Source organism: Babylonia areolata, chromosome 10 (assembly GCF_041734735.1).
Source record: "Babylonia areolata isolate BAREFJ2019XMU chromosome 10, ASM4173473v1, whole genome shotgun sequence".
In the NCBI taxonomy this organism is placed as follows: domain Eukaryota; kingdom Metazoa; phylum Mollusca; class Gastropoda; order Neogastropoda; family Buccinidae; genus Babylonia; species Babylonia areolata.
Genome location: NC_134885.1, coordinates 44,727,504 through 44,755,329, shown reverse-complemented (window position 1 = coordinate 44,755,329; position 27,826 = coordinate 44,727,504). Strand labels below are relative to the sequence as shown.

At 39.9% G+C, this 27,826-nt stretch overlaps 1 protein-coding gene across 4 annotated transcripts; it reads right to left on the bottom strand.

Moving 5' to 3' along the window:
- Positions 1-765: 765 nt before the first annotated feature.
- Positions 766-25,274, bottom strand: LOC143287038 (proton-coupled zinc antiporter SLC30A1-like). Of its 4 annotated transcripts, none has more exons than XM_076595052.1 (9): positions 25,093-25,274; positions 19,043-19,229; positions 16,544-16,778; positions 15,722-15,892; positions 14,625-14,766; positions 12,636-12,679; positions 11,554-11,633; positions 8,686-8,868; positions 766-5,399 (listed from the first exon to the last, which is right to left on the bottom strand). In XM_076595052.1, exons 2-9 carry the CDS (start codon positions 19,217-19,219, stop codon positions 5,103-5,105), a joined length of 1,329 nt encoding a protein of 442 aa, XP_076451167.1. In that variant the 5' UTR covers positions 19,220-19,229; positions 25,093-25,274; the 3' UTR covers positions 766-5,102. The 4 variants fall into 4 exon arrangements, with proteins under 4 accessions (XP_076451167.1, XP_076451168.1, XP_076451169.1 ...); XM_076595053.1 differs by lacking the exon at positions 25,093-25,274 and adding an exon at positions 24,828-25,086; XM_076595054.1 differs by lacking the exon at positions 25,093-25,274 and adding an exon at positions 24,532-24,789.
- Between the last annotated feature and the right edge of the window lie 2,552 nt (positions 25,275-27,826).

The window sequence follows — 27,826 nt, the reverse complement described above, 5'->3', positions numbered from 1 at the left end:
GTTATGAAATAAACACAAGCCGGAACAACACAAAGAAATGCAAGCGAAAATACTGCTAGTGCCACAAAAAAATTTTAAAAATAAACACATTGAAAATAAGATCCATAATTTAGGGATAATCACATTTATTCAACGTCATCCTGCTCACTGAATCCACTGAAATCTCCGTCTTCAGTGTCCGAGTTGAAGAGAACCAGCACAGCTTCCTCCGCCATCTTGCCACTGTTTTCAGCCTCGCTTTCACTTCATGAACGCAAAGTGGAGGTCACTGCTGGTTCACCGCTTGCACTATCATCTGCTAGGTCGATCGCCTTCAATTTGAAGGCTGCATCATTGGCATCACGTCGTGTTTTCGGTATAATGAGGATGTGCGCTTGAGCAGAGTAGAACTGAATGCTGATCTGAAGGCTTTAATATGTGGGGATTTGATTTATAAAACATGAACAGTTAGCACACTATCCTGAAGCTCATCCAAAAATTCATGGACAGAAATCATGATTTTGGTGAGTTGAGGGGCAGCTAAGAATAGACAAGAACGTGACACTCCCGGGATCATTAAAATTCTCAAATAAGCCATAAGCCGCAGAGGTTGAAGCTGGGGTAAAAAGTTGCGGCTTATAGACTGAACTTCGGCGCCTCAAAAAGTTTGGAATTAAAAAAGAAATCATGGTTGATTTCTACCAAGTAGTCACTGAAAGTGTGCTAACCTTTGCTATTACTGTTTGGTATGGAAACATTTCCAAGACAGAAGTTGCAGCCCTTAACAGAATCGTAAAAACTGCCACCAAGACTACCGGGGCTGATCTACCTTCTCTAGAAGACATATATTATAAGCGGCTACTCAAAAAAGCAAAATCAATCAGCCAGGACGAATCACATCCAGCTTTTGGGATATTTGAGATGCTCTCCTCTGGTCGACGGTACAGAAGTATGAGGACGAAAACCAATCACTTCGCCAATAGCTTTTTCCCCAAAGCAGTCAATGCCCTGTCTCTCAAACAAATCTAGCATGATAAATACAATTGTGCAATCAACAACCATCTACCTGAAGATCTAGTAATCAGCCCCATCCACATGTAATATGCAGCTTCTGTTTGAATGTGTGTGTGAGAGAGAGACAGAGACAGCGACAGAGATTGTGTGTGTGTGTGTGCATGTGTGAGTATGCACAAGTTTTTATACTGATATGCACTTGTATCTATCCTAATTTTTACTGTATCTATTTTTGTGTATGATTTTTTATTTATGTTCGTACCTTGTTATGTACTATCCCCCCTAATATTCCTTGTGACCCCAGTACACTTGCTTATAAAGACATATTCTATTCTATTCTATTTTATTCTATTCTATCCATTCACTGCACATGATGAAACTCAGGACATTCAGTCATCCATTCACTGCACATGATGAAACTCAGGACGTTCAGTCATCCATACACTGCACATGATGAAACTCAGGACGTTCAGTCATCCATACACTGCACATGATGAAACTCAGGACGTTCAGTCATCCATACACTGCACATGATGAAACTCAGGACGTTCAGTCATCCATACACTGCACATGATGAAACTCAGGACGTTCAGTCATCCATACACTGCACATGATGAAACTCAGGACGTTCAGTCATCCATTCACTGCACACGATGAAACTCAGGACGTTCAGTCATCCATACACTGCACATGATGAAACTCAGGACGTTCAATCATCCATACACTGCACATGATGAAACTCAGGACGTTCAGTCATCCATTCACTGCACATGATGAAACTCAGAACGTTCAGTCATCCATACACTGCACACGATGAAACTCAGGACGTTCAGTCATCTTCACAGAGATTTTCTTCAGCTGTTGCAGAAACCTGTAACATTTTGTTGTTGTTCTTTTTATGTGTCCATATACCCCTGCATCACCCCCAACCACCTACTCTCAAACACTCACTCATACATCATATATACAAATTTTACACCTTAATTTCATCAATGGACATAAGCATACAATTCAAAGTGCAGTATCTGTGTCACCTGTTAGTATTAATTAATAATAGGAGTAATCACAGTTCAACACCAAATGTCTTTTGTAACTCCCTTCTTACGTTCAATGTTACGTTGATTCGATCCAAAAGACAAATTTCTCACACACTGTGAGTTTCCATACAATGGTAATATCTGATCTCATCTTATCCTCCTGTACATGCTGACAACAGACACATGTTCAGTGTGGCATGTCAGCAGTTAGTGGAGTGGTGGCCTACTGGTAACATGTACACCAAGGAAGTGAAGGAATCCGTGCGCATGGGATCAAATGCCACATTCACCACTATTTTGTCTCCCTCCACTAGACCTTGAGTGGGTGGTCTGGACACTAGTCATTAGGATGAGATGATACATCGAGGTCCTGTCTGAAGCATGCACATATCCACGTAAAAAAAATCACCATGGTAACATAAAGGCTGTTGCCATTGGCAAAATTATGTAGACAAATCCACTTTGATTGGAAAACAGACACACTTGCAGGCAGAAAAAGAAGACACCAATTTGATTGGAAAACAGACACACTTGCAGGCAGAAAAAGAAGACACCACTTTGATTGGATAACAGACAGACTTGCAGGCAGAAAAAGAAGACACCACTTTGATTGGATAACAGACAGACTTGCAGGCAGAAAAAGAAGACAAAAACAAAAGGGGGGCACTGAGGTTCACTGTAGTGACGCAGAGATCATTGCAGAGAGAAGTCTGAATTTCACAGAGAGATATATGTTGTGACAAAGACTAATACAATATAATACAATAAAGTGTTCAGACTTGCAAGTGAGCAGATTCCTGTTCTCCAGACCTTTCAGATAAGTGGCCACACTACTGGGTCTGGCCTGGACAGTCTATTCCAGAGAAGACAGGTCTGCGGCCCTTGATCAGGCATCAGATGTCATCTACACCACAGCTCAAAGTAAAAAATGCTGACAAATCAAAAAGAAGAACATTTTATTATGAGCCCTGCTCATGACCACATCCAAACCACTCCTCCCAGTCCGTCGCCTCACAAAAAGCACAAATGTCTGCTATGCTATCAGAACCCCTGACATTTCATCATGGAAGAAAGCACTGCATCCACACACACACACACAAATCATGGATTCAGTGATTTGCATATCAAAATTAAGCGATCATAGGTAATGGAATGACCTCAGCTCACTGTTCACACTCTGCACTTCGGTTCCCTTCAAGCGTGTACCCAGACAGGCAGGTCTGGATCCCATAGTCAACACACCACTGACTTAACAAAAACCATCCCTGAACTGGTTTCTGTTCCACATACACACATATATGTACATGTTGCACAACAACTAACCGCAACACATTATCACTTAAACATAATTATCCCTGATGTAGAACTTTTCTTTCAGCACTTTTTGTGTCCACATTACATCTCTGTTGGACAATGCTCCCATCACAATGACACACACAGGCTTACATACATACATGTTTAATTGACATTTGATTCAACCAGAAAAATAATCTAAATCAATTCAACCAGGAAATTTCATTGTTAACACCTCATTACATTTTCCTTTTTCGTTTTAGGTATTGATGAAAAAAGTGCTATTGTTTGTTAAAGAAAAAAAAAGGTGATACACTGTCTTCTCTTACAGTATGGAAATAATGTAAAACATCTCACATCAGTAATCTCACTTTCAGTTTCAAGGAAGTGTCAAAGTGTGTGGACTGACCCATACATGCTACACCATGTCTGCTGAATAAAAAGTCTCCAGAAATGCAAACGAGATGTTCTTACAATGCAGCAAGGTAAGAAATCTTTGGCTGACTTTTAGTTATAAATTATATGTTCAGGTGTACAACAAATCAACACACCTTCTAGCTCTACAGGAAAGGAGGGAGAGACCACTGGCTTCCTGGCTAATATCACACAGGCACAAGAAAAATAACAGTTTTCAACTCACTCAGCACACACACAACTACCACCAACACCTCCCTTGATCACATACATGCAGAGGAAGTAAGGACAAAAAGCATACAATGTCAAGTTGTCCACAGCATTGGAAATGACCAGTCCTGTTCCAGTGGCATGCTATCTGCACATGTCACACACACACACACCCTGGTCTGGGAGTCTCTTCATTCTCTCTACATGTGCACATCTCTTGGATCTATACTAATACCACACACACACGCACACTCAATAGCAAGTATATATACACACATGTATACAAATTTAGCATTGTTGAACATTTTTCCAGTTCTCCAAGGTGGCTGTACAGCTCTAGCACAAGACAGACCATTCACACAGCTACCTGACCAGTCTCAAGGCATGATGGAACAGTGAAAAACTCTAGGACTGATCATGGAAGGTTAAAAAATCACTTCTTTTTCTCACACACAGGCACATACTTCTTTCACCACTGGACAACGCAGCCCGCACAATCAGCTTTGTGTTCTCATTAGTAAGAGTGTGATTCTTCATCATTCAGCCCTTCCCTGTTAAAACACAAATAAGTAACTGATCTTTTCTTGTCAACCCCCCCACCCCCTCCCAAAACAACTATTAAAAAAAAACCCACAAAAACCCAAACAATAACACAACAAACTCATATCTCAGCGTAATAAAAATACATCCAAGAAGAAGAAAAGGAAAGGTAAATTACCACTACCACAAACCCATTCTCATAAAAAAAAAATCTAACATACCATTCCTCCAGTCATTACAAAAAACAAAACAAAAAGGTCTGTAAAAACAAGTACATCCAAAATATAACGTCTACAAAATGGATCACGCCAACGCCACACACACACCAGGCTTCTCTGGTCAACAGAAACCTGTCCATGAATCTTCAACCATCACCTGCACACCCTAAACCATGTTGGTCCATGAATCTTCAACCATCACCTGCACACCCTAAACCATGTTGGTCCATGATTCTCAACCTGCACACCCTAAACACACCCTAAACCATGTTGGTCCATGATTCTTCAACTATCACCTACACACCCTAAAACCATGTTGGTCCATGATTCTTCAACTATCACCAACACACCCTAAAACCATGTTGGTCCATGATTCTTCAACTATTACCTGCACACCCTAAACCATATTGCTTGCTGCTGTGGCCTCTGTCAGTTGGATCTCGTCCTCCTCACCAGAACACCGATTGCGCACCTCAAGCTCAGATGAGGCAGACTGCTGGCAGCAGGTGCTGTTGGAGGATGGTTCTGCCAGTGGAGACTCTGCCTGGGTGAGGACCGGGGTGTTCTTGCGGTCCTTGCGCGGCTTGTTCTTGGCCTGGGCCTTGGGCGTGGCTCCACAGCACGTGTCCTGGATGCAGTCCCTGTTCCGGTCGATGCACGGCAACTTGCACTCCAGGGTGGGCTCTCGGGTGATCTGAGTGACAGCATACCCAATGACTGATAACATGGATTGTTACATAGCACCTGACTGATTATTGATTACATGGATACTTACGTAACACCTGATTGAATTACATAGATACTTATGTAACACGTGATTGTTTTATATGGACACTTACATAACACCTGATTCATTGATTTATATCGATACTATATCGCACCTCATTTACCTACATAACACCTGATTTACTGATTTATATAGATACTAGATAGCACTTGACTGACTGATTGATATCAATAGTATATAGTGCCCAACTGACTGATACAGATACTTACAGCACTTGCCTGATTCAATATTTGATTGATATGGATACTTATATAGCACCTGACTGACTGAATAACATGGATACTTATATAGCACCTGACTGACTGAATAACATGGATACTTATGTAACACCTGACTGACTGAATAACATGGATACTTATATATCACCTGACTGACTGAATAACATGGATACTTATATAGCACCTGACTGACTGAATAACATGGATACTTATATAGCACCTGACTGACTGAATAACATGGATACTTATGTAGCACCTTACTGACTGAATAACATGGATACTTATGTAGCACCTGACTGACTGAATAACATGGATACTTATATATCATCTGACTGACTGAATAACATGGATACTTATATATCATCTGACTGACTGAATAACATGGATACTTATATAGCACCTGACTGACTGAATAACATGGATCACTGCTGTCTAGGCTATAAGCAGAACCACACACTTAGCCGACTGCGAGATCCCCCTGACAGGCCTGATCGTGCCAGACACTGATAAGTAGGTCAGCTGCTGTGCCTGCTAACCTGTCACTGACCCTTCTTTGTCTTCTATTAAAGCGTGGCAATTTGCGCGCCTCTTTTGAGCGGGCTGGTGAGCATACTCCTACTTCTGTGGCATTAATGTTTGCACTGTTGGAAAGAGCGGACACTTCTCTTTTTGTTGGTGGTAGTACTTTCCTTGGCTGGAAAATATTTTTTAAGATAGCAGTATTTACTTGACAGAACTGTGCTGACAATTGTGACTGGCGGTGGTGTGTTTTTTTTTCATAGCAGAAGTACCGTGAGTTTGGTTTTCCTTCACATTCTGTTCTCTCACATTTCTTTCTTCCATTCCTTTCTTTCATTCTGTTTTCTTTTCTGTCTTTCTTTCGTGCTGTTTCCTTCCCTCTCTTTCTCTCCTTCATCCCTTCCTTTCTTTCGTGCTGTTTCCTTCCCTCTCTTTCTCTCCTTCATCCCTTCCTCTCTTTCGTGCTGTTTCCTTCCCTCTCTTTCTCTCCTTCATCCCTTCCTTTCTTTCGTGCTGTTTCCTTCCCTCTCTTTCACTCCTTCATCCCTTCCTCTCTTTCGTGCTGTTTCCTTCTCTCTCTTTCTCTCCTTCATCCCTTCCTTTCTTTCGTTCTGTTTCCTTCTCTCTCTTTTCTTCAATGTGCGTGAATGACTGAATCAGTGTGCCTGTGGAGTACTTGTACAAGCTGCAAAACAGTTGTGATCTTTAACACGCCACAGCTTCCTTCAGAATTTCCAGCCATCAACACAGGTTAGTGAGAGGCATGCTGATGTGTAATGCTGTGCATGGAATGTATTGTCTGTGCTGAGCGAATTTTGTGAGATTAGATTCAGTGTGTTAAAAATGTGTCAAAATGCATGTTAACAAACTGGTGGTAAGCATACCTGCTTTTTTCAAACAGTTATCCTAAGAAAAATAATCGGATGTTCACATTTGAGTTTCCTATCGTTTTAAAGCTAAAACTGTGCTCTTTCAAACCATACTGTTCATTAAGCGATTGCGATGACAAGCAATGTGTTATCAAAAGTTAACGAAGAGGTGTTGTTTTCTCCCTGTGGCCGCTGCCATCGCGCGGAACAGCACACTGGTCTTTCTCCCTCCCAACAGCTGATAACGGCTGGAGGCGCAACGTGAAAGAGAACTCATAGCGTTTTGTGCTCTCAGTTCTTCCAAGTTAAAGCTCTAACCCTTCCAGCGGTAGCGTGTTATTTTTAGGCAGCGCCTTTCCCTCCTGAGTTGAATGCAGGGTCAAGTTCTCTCCTCGGATGAACTAAACGTCAAGCGCTGAACACGTGTGGGATACTTATGTAGCATCTGACTGACTGAATAACATGGATATTTATGTAGCACCTGACTGACTGAATAACATGGATATTTATATAGCACCTGACTGACTGAATAACATGGATACTTATATATCACCTGACTGACTGAATAACATGGATACTTATATAGCACCTGACTGACTGAATAACATGGATACTTATATAGCACCTTTCTTTGGTCAGAGACCAAGAAAGCAAGCTCTGAAGTGCTTTACAAACACAGTCCTTTGCACAACAGGCTGTCTACCTGGGTAAAGCCTGACAAAGAGCTGGTTTCAGACACTCATAATTCATTTCCTGTATCATTCACACAGACTTCAGTCACACACACACATGGAATGGAATGTGAGCTGAGTATTTCACTCACGTACCTCTACTTTTATGCCAGGGGATTACAATATACTACGACTGAACAAACACTAAAAGCTAGGGGTCACAAAATCAATGGATTTTTCCCCCAGTCTAAGAGAAGAATGCCAACTATACTTCACCATATTAACAGGTATTTCTTGGCATATTAGGAATCTTTACAAATCTATGGTGTGTATATGAAGTACGTATTGTATAGTATAGTATCGTATCGTATCGTATTGTGTCATATCGTATCATATTGTATTGTATCGTATAGTATAGTATTACTATTTTGTAACACCAGATTTCTCTGTGTGAAATTTGGGTTGCTCTTCTCCAGGAGAGCGTGCTGCTACATTGAAAGTGCTACCCTTTCTTCTTCCTGCCTGCAAGGGTACTCGTTTTCCTAACAAAATGGACTGTCTACAGAATTTTGCCAGGGACAATCCTTTCATTGCTGTGGATTCTTTTGTGTGAGCTTAGTGCATACTGCACACAGGACCTTTGGAAATGTGAACACAAATACAAGTGCACATGTTTATACATAATGTATCTATATCTCTTTATCTCTCTATATACATATATATTTTATTTATATTACAAACTGTGATTACAAATTGTCAAAAAACTATCTAATAATAAAGATTTTTTTTTAAACGGAGAAAAAAAGGGGCATGTGAGAAGAGGAATTTCACAGTGGAGAGAAAGAGAGGGAGAGAGAGAAAGAAAGACAGGGGCAGAGAGAGAGAAGCACTGAAAGCAGCACAATGGGCCACAAACCTCAATGAACTCTGGCTGCACCGTGGTGGAGTGGATGCCCTCCCTGTGGAAGAGGTCTTTGACCTTGGCAGCGATGTCCATGTACTCCTGCAGGTTGTTGCACAGGATGTGTGCCGACAGCACGATGCGGTTCCCTGTCAGCTGCCACACATGGAACTCGTGCACCCCCAGCACCCCGTCCACCTGACACACACACACAGACACACACACAGCGTCTTGACTTGTTTATTGCCAATACACACACACACACAGCGTCTTGACTTGTTTAATGCCAATACACACACACACACACAGCGTCTTGACTTGTTTAGTGCCAATACACACACACACACACAGCATCTTGTCTTGTTTAGTGCCAATACACACACAGAGCGTCTTGACTTGTTTAGTGCCAATACACACACACAGCGTCTTGACTTGTTTAGTGCCAATACACACACACAGCGTCTTGACTTGTTTAGTGCCAATACACACACACAGCGTCTTGACTTGTTTAGTGCCAATACACACACACAGCGTCTTGACTTGTTTAGTACCAATACACAGACACACACAGCGTCTTGACTTGTTTAGTACCAATACACAGACACACACACAGCGCCTCAAGACTTGTTTATTGCCAATACACAGACACACACAGCGTCTTGACTTGTTTATTGCCAATACACAGACACACACACAGCATCTCAAGACTTGTTTATTGCCAATACACAGACACACACAGCGTCTTGACTTGTTTATTGCCAATACACAGACACACACACAGCGTCTCAAGACTTGTTTATTGCCAATACACAGACACACACACAGCGTCTTGACTTGTTTATTGCCAATACACAGACACACACACAGCATCTCAAGACTTGTTTATTGCCAATACACAGACACACACAGCGTCTTGACTTGTTTATTGCCAATACACAGACACACACACAGCATCTCAAGACTTGTTTATTGCCAATACACAGACACACACACAGCGTCTTGACTTGTTTATTGCCAATACACAGACACACACACAGCATCTCAAGACTTGTTTATTGCCAATACACAGACACACACACAGCGCCTTGACTTGTTTATTGCCAATACACAGACACACACAGCATCTCAAGACTTGTTTATTGCCAATACACAGACACACACAGCGTCTTGACTTGTTTATTGCCAATACACAGACACACACAGCATCTCAAGACTTGTTTATTGCCAATACACAGACACACACACAGCGTCTTGACTTGTTTAGTGCCAATACACAGACACACACACAGCGTCTTGACTTGTTTATTGCCAATACACAGACACACACAGCATCTCAAGACTTGTTTATTGCCAATACACAGACACACACACAGCGTCTTGACTTGTTTAGTGCCAATACACACACACACACAGCATCTCAAGACTTGTTTATTGCCAATACACAGACACACACACAGCGTCTTGACTTGTTTAGTGCCAATACACAGACACACACAGCGTCTTGACTTGTTTATTGCCAATACACACACACACAGCGTCTTGACTTGTTTATTGCCAATACACAGACACACACAGCGTCTTGACTTGTTTATTGCCAATACACAGACACACACACAGCATCTCAAGACTTGTTTATTGCCAATACACAGACACACACAGCGTCTTGACTTGTTTATTGCCAATACACAGACACACACACAGCATCTCAAGACTTGTTTATTGCCAATACACACACAGAGCGTCTTGACTTGTTTATTGCCAATACACAGACACACACAGCGTCTTGACTTGTTTATTGCCAATACACACACACACAGCGTCTTGACTTGTTTATTGCCAATACACAGACACACACAGCGTCTTGACTTGTTTATTGCCAATACACAGACACACACAGCGTCTTGACTTGTTTATAATATTGCCAATACACACACACACACAGCGTCTTGACTTGTTTATAATATTGCCAATACACAGACACACACACACACACAGCGTCTCAAGACTTGTTGATAACTTGATTGTACACCCGCACACACACTGTCTCAAGACTGGCTGATTGTCTACAAACACACCCACAACCACACACTGTCACAAGACTGGCTGATTGTCTACACGCGCGCGCACACACACACACACACACACAGTCTCAAGACTGGTTGATAGTCTATACACACACACACACACACACACACACACACACACACACACCATTTCAAGACTGGTCGATTGTCTATACACACACATCATACAGTCTCAAGACTGGTCGATTGTCTATACACACACACTGTTTCAAGACTGGTTGATTGTTTATACAAATACACACACACACACATACACACACACACAGAGCCCTTTTTCAAGACTGGTTGACTGTCTACACACAAACATACACACACACGTCTCAAGACTGGCTGATTGTCTATACACACACACACACTGTCTCAAGACTGGTTGATTGTCTACACACACACACACACACACACACACACACACACACACACCGTCTCAAGACTGGCTGATTGTCCATACACACGCACACTAACCAGTTATCTTAAGACTCAAAACTGGATTCTTGTCTACACACAGGTTAAGATATTTACTGTTTGACATGTCCAAACACTGAAATAAAATGTGAATAAGGTCAAAGTAAGTTACTGGTAAGTTAAAATCTGTGTTGAAACCATCTAATGAAGCTCTAATGTATGTTATCAAATCATCTCAACGCAACACATCCACACACGCACTCACATACACACACACTCACATGCACCATTATCCTAAATTCCCTTGTCTCTCATCATCCCTCTCAACACACACACACACACACACATCAAACAAAACAACAACAACAACAAAAAAAGCCAACAGGAGAATGCCCACCTTTTGCAGTTTCAATTTCAGGCTGTCCTGATCCAGAAAGTTGGGCGTCGTTTGAAGCAGAATCAGCGAGGTCTGTTTCACTGCAATAAAGAAACCAGTAAATTAGTTTTGTTGGACACAGATGACAGTTTTTTTCTTCTTTTTTTTAATTTTGTTTTTACACACTTCATCTGCTCTATGGACAAAGTAGACCTTTTATCTATAAATGCATCATCAATAAAATTAAACCAAAATTTGCAAATGAATTGAAACAAGGGTTCAACAGAAAAAAGATGCATTCAACAGAAATGAGACACCATGAGATTTTTTTTTCTCTCAAAAGCTCATGTATGCAAACATTTTCTTATGCTTGCGCTCTACATCGGAAGTAAATAATTCTAAAGACACACTGATCCCATCAATGAATGGATTGGTAGAAAAAGGACAAAAAAAATGTACATGTATTTTCTTTACAGGTTTTCAATGTTCAGTGGGAGCATTACATGTATTTACTTTATAGGTTACTCATACAGCAAAATCTATTAAAGTCCTGGAAACACAGACTTCAGCAAATTATATTGAAACAATTCTATACCGCTTCGTATGAAGCAGTGCACTTAATTCTGAGAGTTTATTTTTTTCAACAAAAACAGAATTGGAAACTAAGATAATCAAACCGTGGCTTGTTTGAAATGCAGAGACAGGCGCAATAGCCGAGTGGTTAAAGCGATGGACTTTCAATCTGAGGGTTCCAGGCTCGAATCTCAGTAACAGCACTTGGTGGGTAAAGGGTGGAGATTTTTTCAATCTCCCAGGTCAATATATGTGCAGACCTGCTAGTGCCTGAACCCCCTTCATGTGTATATCTACGCAGAGATCAAATACGCATGTTAAAGAGCCTGTAATCCATGTCAGCGTTTGGTGGGTTATGAAAACAAGTATATACCCAGCATGCACACCCCCGAAAGTGGAGTATGGCTGCCTTCATGGCAGGGTAAAAACTGTCATACACGTAAAAGCCAACTCGTGTACATACAAGTGAACATGGGAGTTGCAGCCCATGAAAAAGAAGAAGAAGAAGAAGAAATGCAGAAAATACTTACACAGTGGAATGGTAGTGGACAGAATAATGATGACCATCAATATACTGAAACAAAGAAAATAAATTGTTATTCACACTGCGCACAGGTCTCACTTTAAAATACAAGATCTCACATTTCTAAAATATTTTAAACAGAAACAACTGAAGAAATAAATAATCAAAGCATACCACAAATTGTGCAGGCATATAAAAATGACTGATTTTTAAAAAGTCTTCAGTCAATATTCATTCTACTGGCAAACAAGGGAAGTAACCCCACATTGCTGTAAATTCGGTCATGCTGTCATTTGGATGAGACAATAAACCGAGGTCCCATGTGCAGCATGCACTTAGCGCACATAAAAGAACCCACAGCAACAAAAGGGTTGTTCCTGGCAAAATTCTGTAGAAAAATCCACTCTGATAGGAAAAACAAATAAAACTGTAGCTTAGCGACGCGCTCCCCCTGGGGAGAGCAGCCTGAATTTCACACAGAGTAATCTGTTGTAATAAAAAGAAATACAAATACAAATAAATACATTTCAAGACCCTGAAGCTACAAGTTACAAAATAATTCTGATTCCAGTAAGTTTTATTTGAAGTGTTAGAAGAAAAAAAAACCATGTTGAACAGAACAGCAAAACACATAAACACAAATTTCCAAATTACTTTTGCCTTGAGAATGACACTGTGTTATCAATTAAAATGTATCAATAATAATCAACCAAATACTTGGAGACAGTGTCATGCCATATGAATCATTCATATTGACAATCTCCTTCAAAATACCCATCTTCTAGATCTTCTTTTATTCAAATGTCTCTCTGTAGTTGTCTATTTAATATTTCTCTTTAAAACACCCATGCCAGAGGACACAATTTCAATGTTGAAAGTACTTAAAGCAAAAACAATAACAAAAACACAAAACAAACAAACAAAAAACACATGTAAATAAGAACATAGTTTTAGTTAAAAGCTGCACAAAAATGTCAACACACTGATCCCACACACCCTAGACAAGATCACATCTGCTGAATGATGCATTAGGGCTCCAGAGGTACAAATACACACTGATGATGGATTGGAACCTACTCCCACTCCTCCCCCTCCTCTCTGTAAGCTTTTGCACAGGGACTCATATTTAAAATTCCAGCACTTCAAGCTTTTCAATCTCACAATGTATGGAACAATTTCAGATGGGGCTACAGTCTCTATGGAAAGTATTGTCTTTTTTTTTTTTTTTTGCTGCACCATTACAGAAGCATCATTCCAGCACCTCTCTTTCCCAGTACACAGCCACAACTGGTTTCATCTGCCAGTCTCAGTGCTGGCAGTCCACAGGAAACTACGGATGATAAAGGCTTTCTTCCTTATTAACCAATACAAATACAGCAACAAGAATGACAGTATCACAAAACTGATCTCCAAATTAAAATAAAAGACACACCAAGGCATAGAAAAATATGACACACAAGAGTGAGTAGAAGATACACTCTTACTATGATCATTCCTATTTCCTGTATCTTATGTTCGCACTGTTGTTTGTGCTTTCTGATAAAGTATTTCTAGTTGCTGCTGTTGAAGTCCCATCCTAAAATGGAAAGGTCATCTATACACAGGGTTCTAACAGGCTTTACCAAACTAAATTCCATACTTTTTCCAGACCAAACTGAACACTTTCCATTCAAACCACAAACGGAATATTTGTCTGCTTTACTGATCACACATGAGATTGGTGGATATCCCAGTATTGATTATCAATTTCATAACTTTTTTGTTTCTTCAATCATTTTTTTTAATGCATTACACTCTTTACTGAACTGCACTGATCAAGGTTGTTTTTTTTTTATATTTTAATTCAAAGACTTTTCCAGACCTTCCCACACAAAGCACATATTTCCCAAGACTTTTCCAGGCCAGGAAATGGCTCTCTCATTTATCCAAGACATGTTCCAGATATGCATAGCTGTGGACAAAGCCTGCACATAGAGCTGTGCGTGTGGCGACTGACCTCATGGCGGGGTCAACATAGAAACGCCACTGGCCCTCGGCCTTCCAGATGATGAGGGAGCTGATGATGACCACCACTGACCCCAGGGCATCTCCCAGCACGTGCAGAAACACTCCCTTCATGTTCATCTGGGACGACGAGTCTGTTCCATGCAAAACCATTTTTAAAAGATTATCCTTTCATCCCTTCCCTCACATGTCAATCAAACAAACAATTGCAACATACAGAACGTTAATGGTGCAGACTCCTCTTACAGTGAGCTCTCAGTGCCTCCCAGTGACACAGTATATGCACACAGCCAACAGTACAAAAAACAATTACAAAACCATACAACATATTATGTAATTGACCTTGTAATACAACCTCTCTATCTTTGGCTTTTCTCCCTCTCTCTGTCTCTATATCCCTTTCTTTCCCTTTCCCTTCCTCTGAGTGGGCGTGATTGTCTTCCCTTTGTTTTGTTTCTTTAAAATCATAAAAATCAATACATGTACAACTTACTCTTAAATATTTGAAATAATGATATGATCCTCATTACATGTGCTTTTCTTTCTTTTCTTATTCACATGTTACATATATTGTACTGTATGCCAAAAAAGGGAATTAAAAAAAAGAAAAGAAAAGGTAGACAGATACAGAGATACAGACAGAGAAGCAGACAGAGGTAGAGACATGACGCACAGACACAGACAGGTAGACAGATACAGAGACGCAGACAGTGGTAGAGACATGATGGACAGACACACACAGATACAGAGATACAGACAGAGAAGCAGACAGAGGTAGAAACATGATGGACAGACACAGACAGGCAGACAGATACAGACAAACAGAGAAGCAGACAGAGGTAGAGTGAGACATGACGGACACAGACAGATACAGAAATCTATACAGACAGAGAAGCAGACAGCGGTAGAGTCTGAGACATGACAGACAGACACAGACAGGTAGACATACACAGAGATCTACACAGACAGACAGAGAAGCAGACAGCGGTAGAGACATGACGGACAGACACAGACAAGCAGACAGATACAGACAGACAGACAGAGATGCAGACAGAGACATGACGGACAGACAAGAGAAGAGAAACTGACATGTCTTGACGGCAGGGTTGTCTGCCAGCTCAATGGCCACGGCGGTGGTGCTGGCGGTGATGGTGTTCTCCGTGTCCCTTGGCACCATCAGGGCCTTGGCCTCCACCTCCTCGCCATGGCTGTGACTCCCTCCCCCGTGGGAGTGCGATGAGCCCCCACCGTGCGAGTGACCTGCCACCACACACATTGCCATTGATGGTCATGATATATATATATATATATATATATATATATATATATATATATATATAGCAAATATATAGCAACCATATGGACCCTAAACACCCCACATCAAACAATACAAATGAACAATAGTACACACTGGCATACAAAAGCATACAAGGACAGAGAAGAAGAAATCTATACACAGCAAGACAATACTAAAATTTGGATGTATATATATATATAAGCAATCACACAAAAAACACAAAATATACCATATGCATGCACATGTTTATACATGCACATACTGAACATGCATACACACATATACACACACACACACACACACACACACACACACACACACACAGAGTAAAAACCCACTCACAAGCACACACACAATATGAGGACTTCAATAGACCATTGAGTGAAAAAAAGAAAAAGAAAAAAAATCATATGTACAAAGGGGGTATACGGGGTGGGAGAAGACAGACAAACAACAATACTTCACTGATTATACAAGGTCCCCTCTACCCCCTAAATCTGACATTCAAGAACAGATGATGTAACAACAACAAAAATTCAGGAAAAATGTTCAAGACCAGTTTTCATAGACACAGACACAGACACAGACACACAGTGGGCAAGCTCCCCCCTCACCATGGGCGTGGTTGTGGAAGAGGAAGAGGCCAATGACATTGACAGCCAGCCCTGCCACACCCACAGCCAGCAGCAGTATGGGCTGTTCGATCTGCTCCACTGTAACCAGGCGCTTCAGGGACTCCACCAGGATGGAGAAGCACAGCGCCAGCAGGAACACCGCGTTCACAAGGGCACCCAGGATCTCCGCCCGCACCCAGCCAAACGTGTTCTTCCTGGATGGCCACTTGGCTATCTGTGGACACAACACATGACATACAGCACCCAGCCAAACGTGTTCTTCCTCAACAACCACTTGGCTATCTGTGGACACAACACATGACATACAGCACCCAGCCAAACGTGTTCTTCCTGGACGGCCACCTGGCTATCTGTGGACACAACACATGACATACAGCACCCAGCCAAACGTGTTCTTCCTGGACGGCCACTTGGCTATCTGTGGACACAACACATGACATACAGCACCCAGCCAAACGTGTTCTTCCTGGATGGCCACTTGGCTATCTGTGGACACAACACATGACACACAGCACCTAGCCAAACGTGTTCTTCCTGGACGGCCACTTGGCTATCTGTGGACACAACACATGACATACAGCACCCAGCCAAACGTGTTCTTCCTGGACGGCCACTTGACTATCTGTGGACACAACACATGACATACAGCACCCAGCCAAACGTGTTCTTCCTGAATGGCCACTTGACTATCTGTGGATACAACACATGACATACAGCACCCAGCCAAATGTGTCCTGTCCATAAAACATGGAAAAGTGGCTTTCAGTTGAAGAACAATAAAGATTCTATGATTGACACACATCAATAATGAACTGGAAAGATACCAGCTACAATTTCAACTGTCCATTAAACATGGGAGAGTGCTTTTCACAGCACATAGTAATACAGTAAACATTTACACACATTTTAAATAAATAGGTACTAGGTAGGAAAGATACAAGATACAGTTTTAATTGTCCATAAAACATGGAAAAGTGCATTAGTTAAAGCTGCACAAGGACAAAAAAAAACCAATGTAGCACACATTTGAAATTAAAAAAACCGTTCAATATAAGAAATACCAGATCTAACTCACTCCATTTCAATACTTACATTCCCCTTCCACCATCTAACAAACTAGTCTCTAGTTCACTGTGTTGTTCTGACATAAACCACACATGGACTTGGAGCAAGTCAAAAACATTTGCTGCTGAAGATTGTTTTTCATATAGAAAAATCACAAACACCTGGCAGTGAAAGAGTTAACAACTTGACACATGTGCATCTCACACTATATCAACAACTTGGCACATGTGCATGATCTCTCACACTATATTAACAACTTGGCACATGTGCATCTCTCACACTATACTAACAACTTGGCACATGTGCATGATCTCTCACACTATATGAACAACTTGGCACATGTGCATGATCTCTCACACTATATTAACAACTTGGCACATGTGCATCTCTCACACTACATCAACAACTTGGCACATGTGCATGATCTCTCACACTATATTAACAACTTGGCACATGTGCATGATCTCTCACACTAAATTAACTTGGCACATGTGCATGATCTCTCACACTATTAACAACTTGGCACATGTGCATGATCTCTCACACTACATCAACAACTTGGCACATGTGCATGATCTCTCACACTATATCAACTTGGCACATGTGCATGATCTCTCACACTATTAACAACTTCAGCACATGTGCATAATCTCTCACAATATTAACTTCAGCACATGTGCATAATCTGTCACACTATATTAACAACTTGGCACATGTGCATGATCTCTCACACTATTAACAACTTCAGCACATGTGCATAATCTCTCTCACTATTAACAACTTCAGCACATGTGCATAATCGCTCACACTATTAACAACTTCAGCACATGTGCATAATCGCTCACACTATATAAACAACTTGGCACATGTGCATAATCTCTCACACTATTAACAACTTCAGCGCATGTGCATAATCTCTCACAATATTAACTTCAGCACATGTGCATAATCTCTCACACTATATAAACAACTTGGCACATGTGCATAATCTCTCACACGATTAACAACTTCAGCACATGTGCATAATCTCTCACACTATTAACAACTTTGGCACATGTGCATGATCTCTCACAATATTAACAACTTTGGCACATGTGCACAATCTCTCACACTATTAACAACTTCAGCACATGTGCATAATCTCTCACACTATTAACAACTTTGGCACATGTGCATAATCTCTCACACTATATAAACAACTTGGCACATACATGTGTATAATATCTCACACTACCATAACAACTTAGACACATGTGCAAAATTTCCCACACTACCTAAACAATTTAGGCACCCGAGCATAATTCCTCGAACTACCGAAACAACTCTGGCACCAGTGATCAATTTCTGACACTACCTTAAAAAACAACAATACAAAAGCGAGAACCTCAACTATTCAATCACACTACTACCCACTCGTATGGATGCAAATCCGACGATGAGAGCAATGACATCGGACAGCATGTGGAAGGAGTCGGCCACCAGGGCAATGGAGTTTGTGACATAACCCACAATGATCTCCACCAGGAAGAAGCTGGAGGTCAGGAAGAGCATGGACAGCAAGCGACACGTCTTGCCTGAGTAGCGTCCCATCTTGATAGGTCTGTAGAAGAAAGTACAGGGATGAAGCACCAGATTACAGCACAACCACTGAAAAATAAAAAATAAAAATGAATAGATGTAATGTGTGTGTAAGTGTGTATGTAAGAGTGTGTGTGTGTATGTAAGTGTGTGTGTGTGTGTGTGTGTGTGTGTGTGTGTGTGACTGTGTATGTCTGTGCATGCACATGGCCACGACCATGCAGTGATGACTGACACTGTGACATGCATACACCCTTTAGTTTCATTCAAAGGTGACCAAACAGATGCATGTGAAAAAAAAGAATCATTTTCTTTTTTCTTTCTTTCTTTGTTGATAATGAAAGCATGTTACAAAACCTAAAATAGCCCAAAGAAAGATGACAATTCAGATGGATGGTGTGTGTTGAGAGACAAACAAAGCACTGCAAAAACAGTATCCACTGTGGCAGCTGGGGAATGAAAACACAAAAAACAACACACACTGAAGTGAAAACAATCAGAAACAATATATCAACAATTATAGATACAATCACAATAATTCAATGTTAAAGTTTGAAACAAAAAACAAAAAACAACACACACTGAAGTGAAAACAATCAGAAACAATATATCAACAATTATAGATACAATCACAATAATTCAATGTTAAAGTTTGAAACAAAAAAACAAAAAACAACACACACTGAAGTGAAAACAATCATAAACAATATATCAACAATTATAGATACAATCACAATAATTCAATGTTAAAGTTTGAAACAAAAAACAACACACACTGAAGTGAAAACAATCAGAAACAATATATCAACAATTATAGATACAATCACAATAATTCAATGTTAAAGTTTGAAACAAAAAACAAAAAACAACACACACTGAAGTGAAAACAATCATAAACAATATATCAACAATTATAGATACAATCACAATAATTCAATGTTAAAGTTTGAAACCAAAAAAAAAAAAAAAAAAAAAAAAAGATTTATCTTTTTTCACTTGCTTCATTTTTTTTCTGAATCAGTTGTTAATCAGTCAGTCTCAGTGAGATATAAAACTTTTTTTTTCTCAGTTAACCAGTAAATTACTGAAGGATCCAAATAAATAAAAAATTAAAATTAAAATGATTAACTCAACTGATCTTCTTGATTGAAAAACTGTATCAGATTCATATGGTCAAAGTAAACATCCAACAGTAATAAAAGATGCACTGTAAACTGCTTAACACAAAATAACAGTAGACTAAATAATAAATAAAAATTCTTTCTTTCATTAGTTTGAATAATTTTTTTTTTTTTTTTTTTTTTAAGCAGCAGACGCCAGATGCCTGACTTTTGCATAAACCCAATGAGCACACAAATAACATAAAACAAGATAGGCAAGGCCTTCAAGACTCACTTGTGATACACTTTAAAAAAAAAATTTTTTTTTAAATCTAATCCTTAAAATGTGTTCTGTATTTGTTATTATAAAGCTTTGGGTTAAAAAAAAAAAAAAAAAAAGTCCCGACGGCAGATTCAAACCCTGCATGTTCGGATGAGAAGAAACTGTCTTACCCAGTACACTTTTGTGGCTCCTTAACTGACATTCAAAAATTTAACATTTAAACATGCTTTTTTCAAAGAGCGATAAATCGATTGCGGTATGCGCAGTAAGAACTCTGTTTAAATCATATTATTCTGGTGTATCTTGGGCATTCAAAAAATCTTTAAGGGCAAATTAAAAATTCTTTTTAAGTCCGTGGTAAAGGAGAAGTGACTATCCCAGGAATCACACTGCAACATTTAGCCATTTTCTCTGGATCTAGATAGATGTACAAGTTTAGTTACACTGGCTGGGAATCGTACAACACGGTGGATTCAATTTCTCTTTTATGTTCATTCTAGTTTTATAGTTTTAAAGTTGATATGAAAATTGTGTATTTTGTTAAACTAATGACATGTAGAGCCAAGTACAAGTACCTCTAAACGTCATATGAAGTGAAAAGGACTTCATTTTGAGAAAAGTCAAGACTGGAATTTTTTACGTTTCATCAAGGGTGTTAACTCTCATGGTTTATTATTTTTAACTGTGAATCCCGACTGATTTTGTTGATATTTTCGGGGCAGTTTGGGGCATAATCCAGTAAGTGATGAGGCGTTCACAAATCTTTCTCTAAATAAATATTTAACGGTCTCCTTCTCCAACTTTCCATCACATGTTATCGTGTATTGTCGATTGAATATAGGATTGAACAGGCAGGTCAACAACTTGAAACAAAATGGCGTCCTTCACGTTCGCGAGGAATATGAGCATGTGCTGTGAATATGTATAAATATGTGTACACAATTGATTTTTGCCCATGACCTTCAGGGTTCAGTCAATAGATCTATAAAGTTCACTCATAGTATTATTTTAGTATTTTCCGAAAATGACCACTTAGGCGAATGAACATAGTGAAAGCCCTGTACAGTGTGAGTAAAACACACAAGCTTTTTATGTATTGAGTATAATTTCAAAATGTAATGTTTAATAATTTATGAGAAAGATCAGTTTGAAGCAAATTAACCCCCTAGCATTAATTACAGATTAATTTCCCTTTTTTACTATCTGCAGCAAAGACAAGCACCAGAAATATAACTTCCATGCTTAGCAAAAGAAGTTCCTGTTTGAACAAAAAATGATAAAAATGACTGCTCTTGTTGTGTCAGAATATCAGATCAAAGTGCCAAGCTTAGAGAATAAAAAATAAAATAAATATAACAGTAAATTTAACTGCATATAATTTGGCTTCATTTTATTTTTTTGTGCCCATTTTGTTTTAAACAAGATGAATGGACAGAACTGAATTTTTCCTATTTTTATGCCAAATTTGGTGTCAACAGACAAAGTATTTGCAGAGAAAATGGCAATGTTAAAGTTTACCACGGACACACAAACACACACACACAGACAACCAAATACCGGGTTAAAACATAAACTCACTTTGTTTACACAAGTGAGTCAATAATAAGGCAAAATAAACAAACATCAAACAAGTAAAAACATCAAAAGACAGCAAAGTGAAAGATTCATTTATGACAAATGATTGAAATAAAACAAGAACAAAAAGAGGCCAAGCTTAGCGAACCCGTGTTCACCCACACATGCACACACACCAACAAATGTGTCAGTGCAAATGCACACAAATAACGAACAGGCAGTTCCGCTGACAGAGTTATAACACTGTTTTCATCACCTCTTGCAGAAGTATGGTTGACTCTGTTTTCCTGACGATGTGTGCTCAGTTTTTTTATCCAAATGATCAGGATCATTACCGTTACTCATAGTCATACGCCCAAGATTGAGTTACAGCTCTCCACAACTTGGCACAAGACATAAAATGTATTGATTTTCAGAAATTTTATGAGTTCTCCCTCCAAAAAACTTTACAACCACAGGTACATGCTAATCTGCAAACACACAAGCCAGGTAAAGATATCAAAGTGTGTGTTTAAGAAAACCTTTAAAAAGGGAGCAAAAAGAAAGGCGTGTGCATGGCAGATTTGGGAGGTAGAGAGGAGTGTGAGGGTGGGGACATGACTTTTATCACCCTTTTTTTTTTCATCCACAGATTCCAGCCTGCATAGACAATTCAATCTGTGTGTGTGTAAGTGTGTGTGTGTGAGAGAGAGAGAGAGAGAGAGAGAGAGAGAGAGAGAGAGAGAGAGAGAGAGAGAGAGGAGTCAGGAAAAGATAGCAAGAAGTTTGGAAGTGTATCATTAGATGTGCCCTTGTACTTGTAAGAGAGGTTTCTGCATGTGGTTGAGTTGAGTTGTGTTGTGTTGTGTTGTGTTAGTGTTGTGGATGGGTGTCAATACACATGTACATGATCCATGATGTATGTTTTTGTGCGTGTTGTTGAGTGTCTGTTAATTTGTCATTGTGCTCATGCAGATCCCAAGTATATATAAATCATAATGTTAAAAAAAATAATAATTAAAAAAATGCAAAAAACAGGAGTAAATGAAGTACAACACAATTAAGATAGAATCTTACAGCAGGAAATTAAAGTCGTACTTACAAAGTAAGAAACCCATACAGTACAGAGATACCATTCTTCACATTTTATTCACCTACAGGCAATGGTATTGCATGATACATGTCCAGTTATTTTGAACTCATGCACACCAATGAAATTCATGCTTTATTTTTTTGTCATCCGTCACATTTCTGAACATTTCTGGCATTTTACCAATGGCCAAAGCTGACTAAAGGACATCCCTAATCAGTACACCATTGTAGTACTAGTAGTACAAACTAATCTTTGTCAAGTTTGTGCAAGTCATAGTAATCACCAAAGAGCTCCCAATGTAGTCATTGATTCAGATCAACTTATAACTTATTCACAATGCATATTAATCATTCATTATGACATCACTGATATCAGTGATAACTCTCTAAATTAGAAAAAAGAAATCTTTATACTTCATAACATATCTTTGCACAATTGCAAATTTCATGTGATGTTGCTGAGTATGTATCACAAAGACTAACCGAATCCCTAAACTTGCTAAAGTACTGGGAGAACACAAAAAAAACATTACTGTTGTGGTAAAAATTGAATAAATAATTGAATATAAACTGAAATTACCGAAAACACGTACTGTCTTATCAGATGTGCTGTTCATTTAAATACATGGATAGTTTCAGCACATACATAGGTGGAAACTACTAGCCTACTAGTGTTACACAGGAGTGCAGAAATTTTAATTTTGAAAGAGACAATGGGAATATATATATATATATTATAAAGATTCTAGACTACTACACCAATGTTCAAAGTCAAACACATTGGAAAATGTCTCACTTCAAATTTTACATCCCGTAAATAAGCAATATAACAGTTGACAAGAATAAGACATGCACTATGAAGCTGAACTTTGGCTTGGTTTCACTTTCACATTTTCACTTCTGCATGAAACTGCTCGTGCTTGTAATATTTTTTAAGCTGTGAAAAAGATCATTTCAGAATGGTATGGCGATTGTATGAAATGTTACTTTTTTAAGGTAAAACTGATAAAACAATAATCAAACCTGGTGTATTCTGAAAGTGCAATGACTTACCACAAGGAGAACGGGAAGACCGGTCGAGTTAACGATGACAAAGACAGTAAACCAAAGAGAAATACTGGAGATCTTCCACGTTAACCACCACAGGCAGTTAGTCACGAGTTACGTTTCAAGTTTATCTTCACCACACGTCAGATCGTCGTCACGGGTAACTGATAACTTTACCTTCATAAATCAGTAAAATGACCACAAAACCCAAGGAATGCCGTATCTTGACCAAAAAACGAGAAACTGACCTGATCCTACCGGATTCCTGAGTTGAACTATTTTGCACACTTCTCTCTTTTTCACTCGGCTCGCTACCTTGTCACATGGCCATCACTTCGAGCCTAGTGTCGTCTGCACACCCTATTGTGCACAAGGCACTGATTCTGGACTTTTCGATCGATCAATTAGTTCTCGAGGACATAAGTTAATAAGCCTAAGCTTATACGCGGATCCGGTGCATCTTTTTTTTTTTTTCAAATTTCATGCAAACCGAACACGGCATTTTTCTGTGATCGGAACCGCGTAGTGTCTGTGAGTTACTTACTTGATACTTTGTTGTCGGTGTTTGAGACCTGTGGTTGCAGATTTGTATCTGTATCTGTAGAATACGTTGCTATAGCCACTTATGACATAAACGCAAGGGTGGGGGGGAGTGCGCAGCCTAGCATTACTAGTCCCCTGAGAGCCGTGCTTTGAACCTCTCGACAGATGTTGCTGTCACTGTTACTGACTGGAAGGCTGTTCCAAACCGTGTTGTCCGTCAACATGACAAAGGCCTCACGATTCAATACACATCATGCATGACTTACCCTCCTCGTTTTGCACACAACTCTTCTTTTTCACCCGGCTCGCAACCATGTCACTATTTAGTAATCAGCATTAGCTTGGTTTTTTCCAGTCTTCCGTCAGCTGATCTACATTCTGAAACGTTTGGTTATCTATACGGTTTTTCACAGCCGCCGATTCGCACATGGGAGGAAAACAAGGACTGGCCTATGTTCCGAGTTGTCCGCAGGCGCTTGAGATTGGATATTTTTCTGTGATGTGTATCACCCAGAATAAGTTTTTTTTGTTCAAGAAAACAACTTTGGTTGGCATACGTCAGTAGAACTGAATTATCTCCCCTGATCTCTGGTTTCGCTTCTGCAAAGTGTATTTTGTTGATAAAATTATTAGCCTCCATCGTCGCAATGCATAAAAAAATAATGACTGCCGGGGAATGCACTGACCAGTCCAGGTTGAGGAAATAAATCAATGCATTTACTTTCGTTTAAGTGAATTTGGTGTTGTTGTCAGGGTTAGCTCACAGCTAGGTTTGGTTCGATTCTGCACTCGAACAATCACAGTGCGCATTCGGCATTCCTCCGTTTTTTACATTGCCGCGAGAATACAGTATACAATTATACACCGGCTTTATATACTCGGATCAGAAATGATTATCAATTCACACATGTCTAATCAAAAACTTCACACAATATGGCATTATACGTCCAAATAAAAATCTTAATCCCGGAATAGTCTACTCGCATCGCTCAGCTGGTCAGGTTTTCCGGCATTCACACAATCACTTTTCTCGCTTTGTGGGTCTTTTCAGCCAGATATCCCTTACACACACCTCACTGGCTACGTCAGTTTATCCTCCAACAGTGTGCACGATAGTATATCATGGGATCACTCACATAAAAAAAACACATTTCCATTGTTTTCCCAACACAACAAAGCACAAAACTCTCGTTGCACACCGTGGCCAATTCACTATAAACTTTATGACTGATTTACGCATTCACATCAGTCTACAGTCGGAAACTATCAGATAAACCCTGTATGAAACCACGTAATCCATTTCAGTATGAAACCAAATAGACAACCATCATCGAAAAATGAACTTGAGACGCAGAAGAAACAAAAGAACGGCGCTGAACCGGGACAAAGCATTCAGCCCCTGTGGTGGAACAGACACTGAGAGAGCCTGGACAGAAAAAACAAAACAGGCGGCTGGCAAACTTTGGCAAAAAGAAAGAACAAAGTCTTCTCCGGACAAATAAATTGAAACAAAAATGGAAGAAAAAACAAAACAGTTTGAAGTCATTGCTCAAGAGGCCAAAAATGACAAGTGGAAACAGTTTTGCGAGGCACTCAGTTATGACACAACATTGACAGAATTCTGGCAATTTTATGGCCTCGCATGGAAGGGAAAACGTGCACAACAACAACCCCAGATAGGTTAGATACTGATGGAACCAAGCTCAAGGTAAAATTAATGAAGAAAAAGGATCCGGCCTTGCTCAGACGGTTCATACAACAGAGTGATCAAAGAAATTTAGATGAAAAAAAGAAATATGTTGAGGAGTTAAACCAAAACCTTTTGCAGACTGGACCTGATGATGACTTGACAATAGATGATCTAAACGAAGCAATAGCGAAATGCAAGAAAGAATCGGCTCCTGGCCCAGACAAAGTTCGCTACTCGGACATCAAGGAGCTATCCGGAAGAAGACAGAAGCAAACTTTTCAATTTGTATGAAAACAGTTTCCACATTGGACATGTGCCGGGGGACTGGACACACAGCTTCTTAAAGCCCATACCAAAACCAGGAAAGTACCATCGTCTGGTAAGCGGCTACCGGATCCTAACCATGCAAAACATTGCTGGAAAGCTCATGGAATGCATGATAGCCAGGAAACTTGCATTTAAGGGATCTTGAACACAGGCACATTCTCACTTCAAATCAACTTGAGGTGGTTACAGAACAGGTAAGCCTACATGGGAAAATGCAGCTGCTTTTGCATACTTAGGTATATGAAGGATTTCAAAGAGAAGAAGAAACACTAGCGGTATAGACCGGTAGCAATCGACCTTAAAGATGCCAACAATAAAGTCCAGTTTGCGCACCTCATGGAGCTGCTACCAAGGTATGGAGTAAGTCTGACACTGACAAGATGGATAGCAGCAGCGCTTCAGGAAAGAACCGTCGTCCTATGCCTCGGAGACTGGATGTCTGCACCTTCTTAACTATCCATGGGACTGCCACTAGGGTCTCCATTCTCTCCTGTCCTCTATAACGTCTGCACGAAAGGCCTTGCAGACTTAAACAACAATGGAATAGCTCGGATGCTTACTCTTGCGGATGATGGCCTGGTCTTCAAAACTTCGAAAGATACTCAAGAAAGAACTAAAGCCGTCCAGAAACAACTGAACAATATTGCTCAATGGTGCAAAGACACAGGATCTTCCATCAATCTAGCGAAAGCCAAAATGTTGCTGTGCACCCTCAACAACAAAACCGCGAGCAAATCACCACCACCTGTGTCATTCAACGGAATACAGATCGAGAAAACCGAATGCCTTCGCTATCTAGGAATACAGTCCGACAGGATACTTACCTTCAGAAAACATACGGAAAATACTGTTCTCAAATGCAAGGGTCTTTCAGTCTTAAAAGCAATGGCAACCAAAGGTATCGAACAACGCCACCTCTTCCTGTTATATTAATCACTCGTTCTCAGTGTGATCGACTACGGACTTGGGATAACAACACCTTC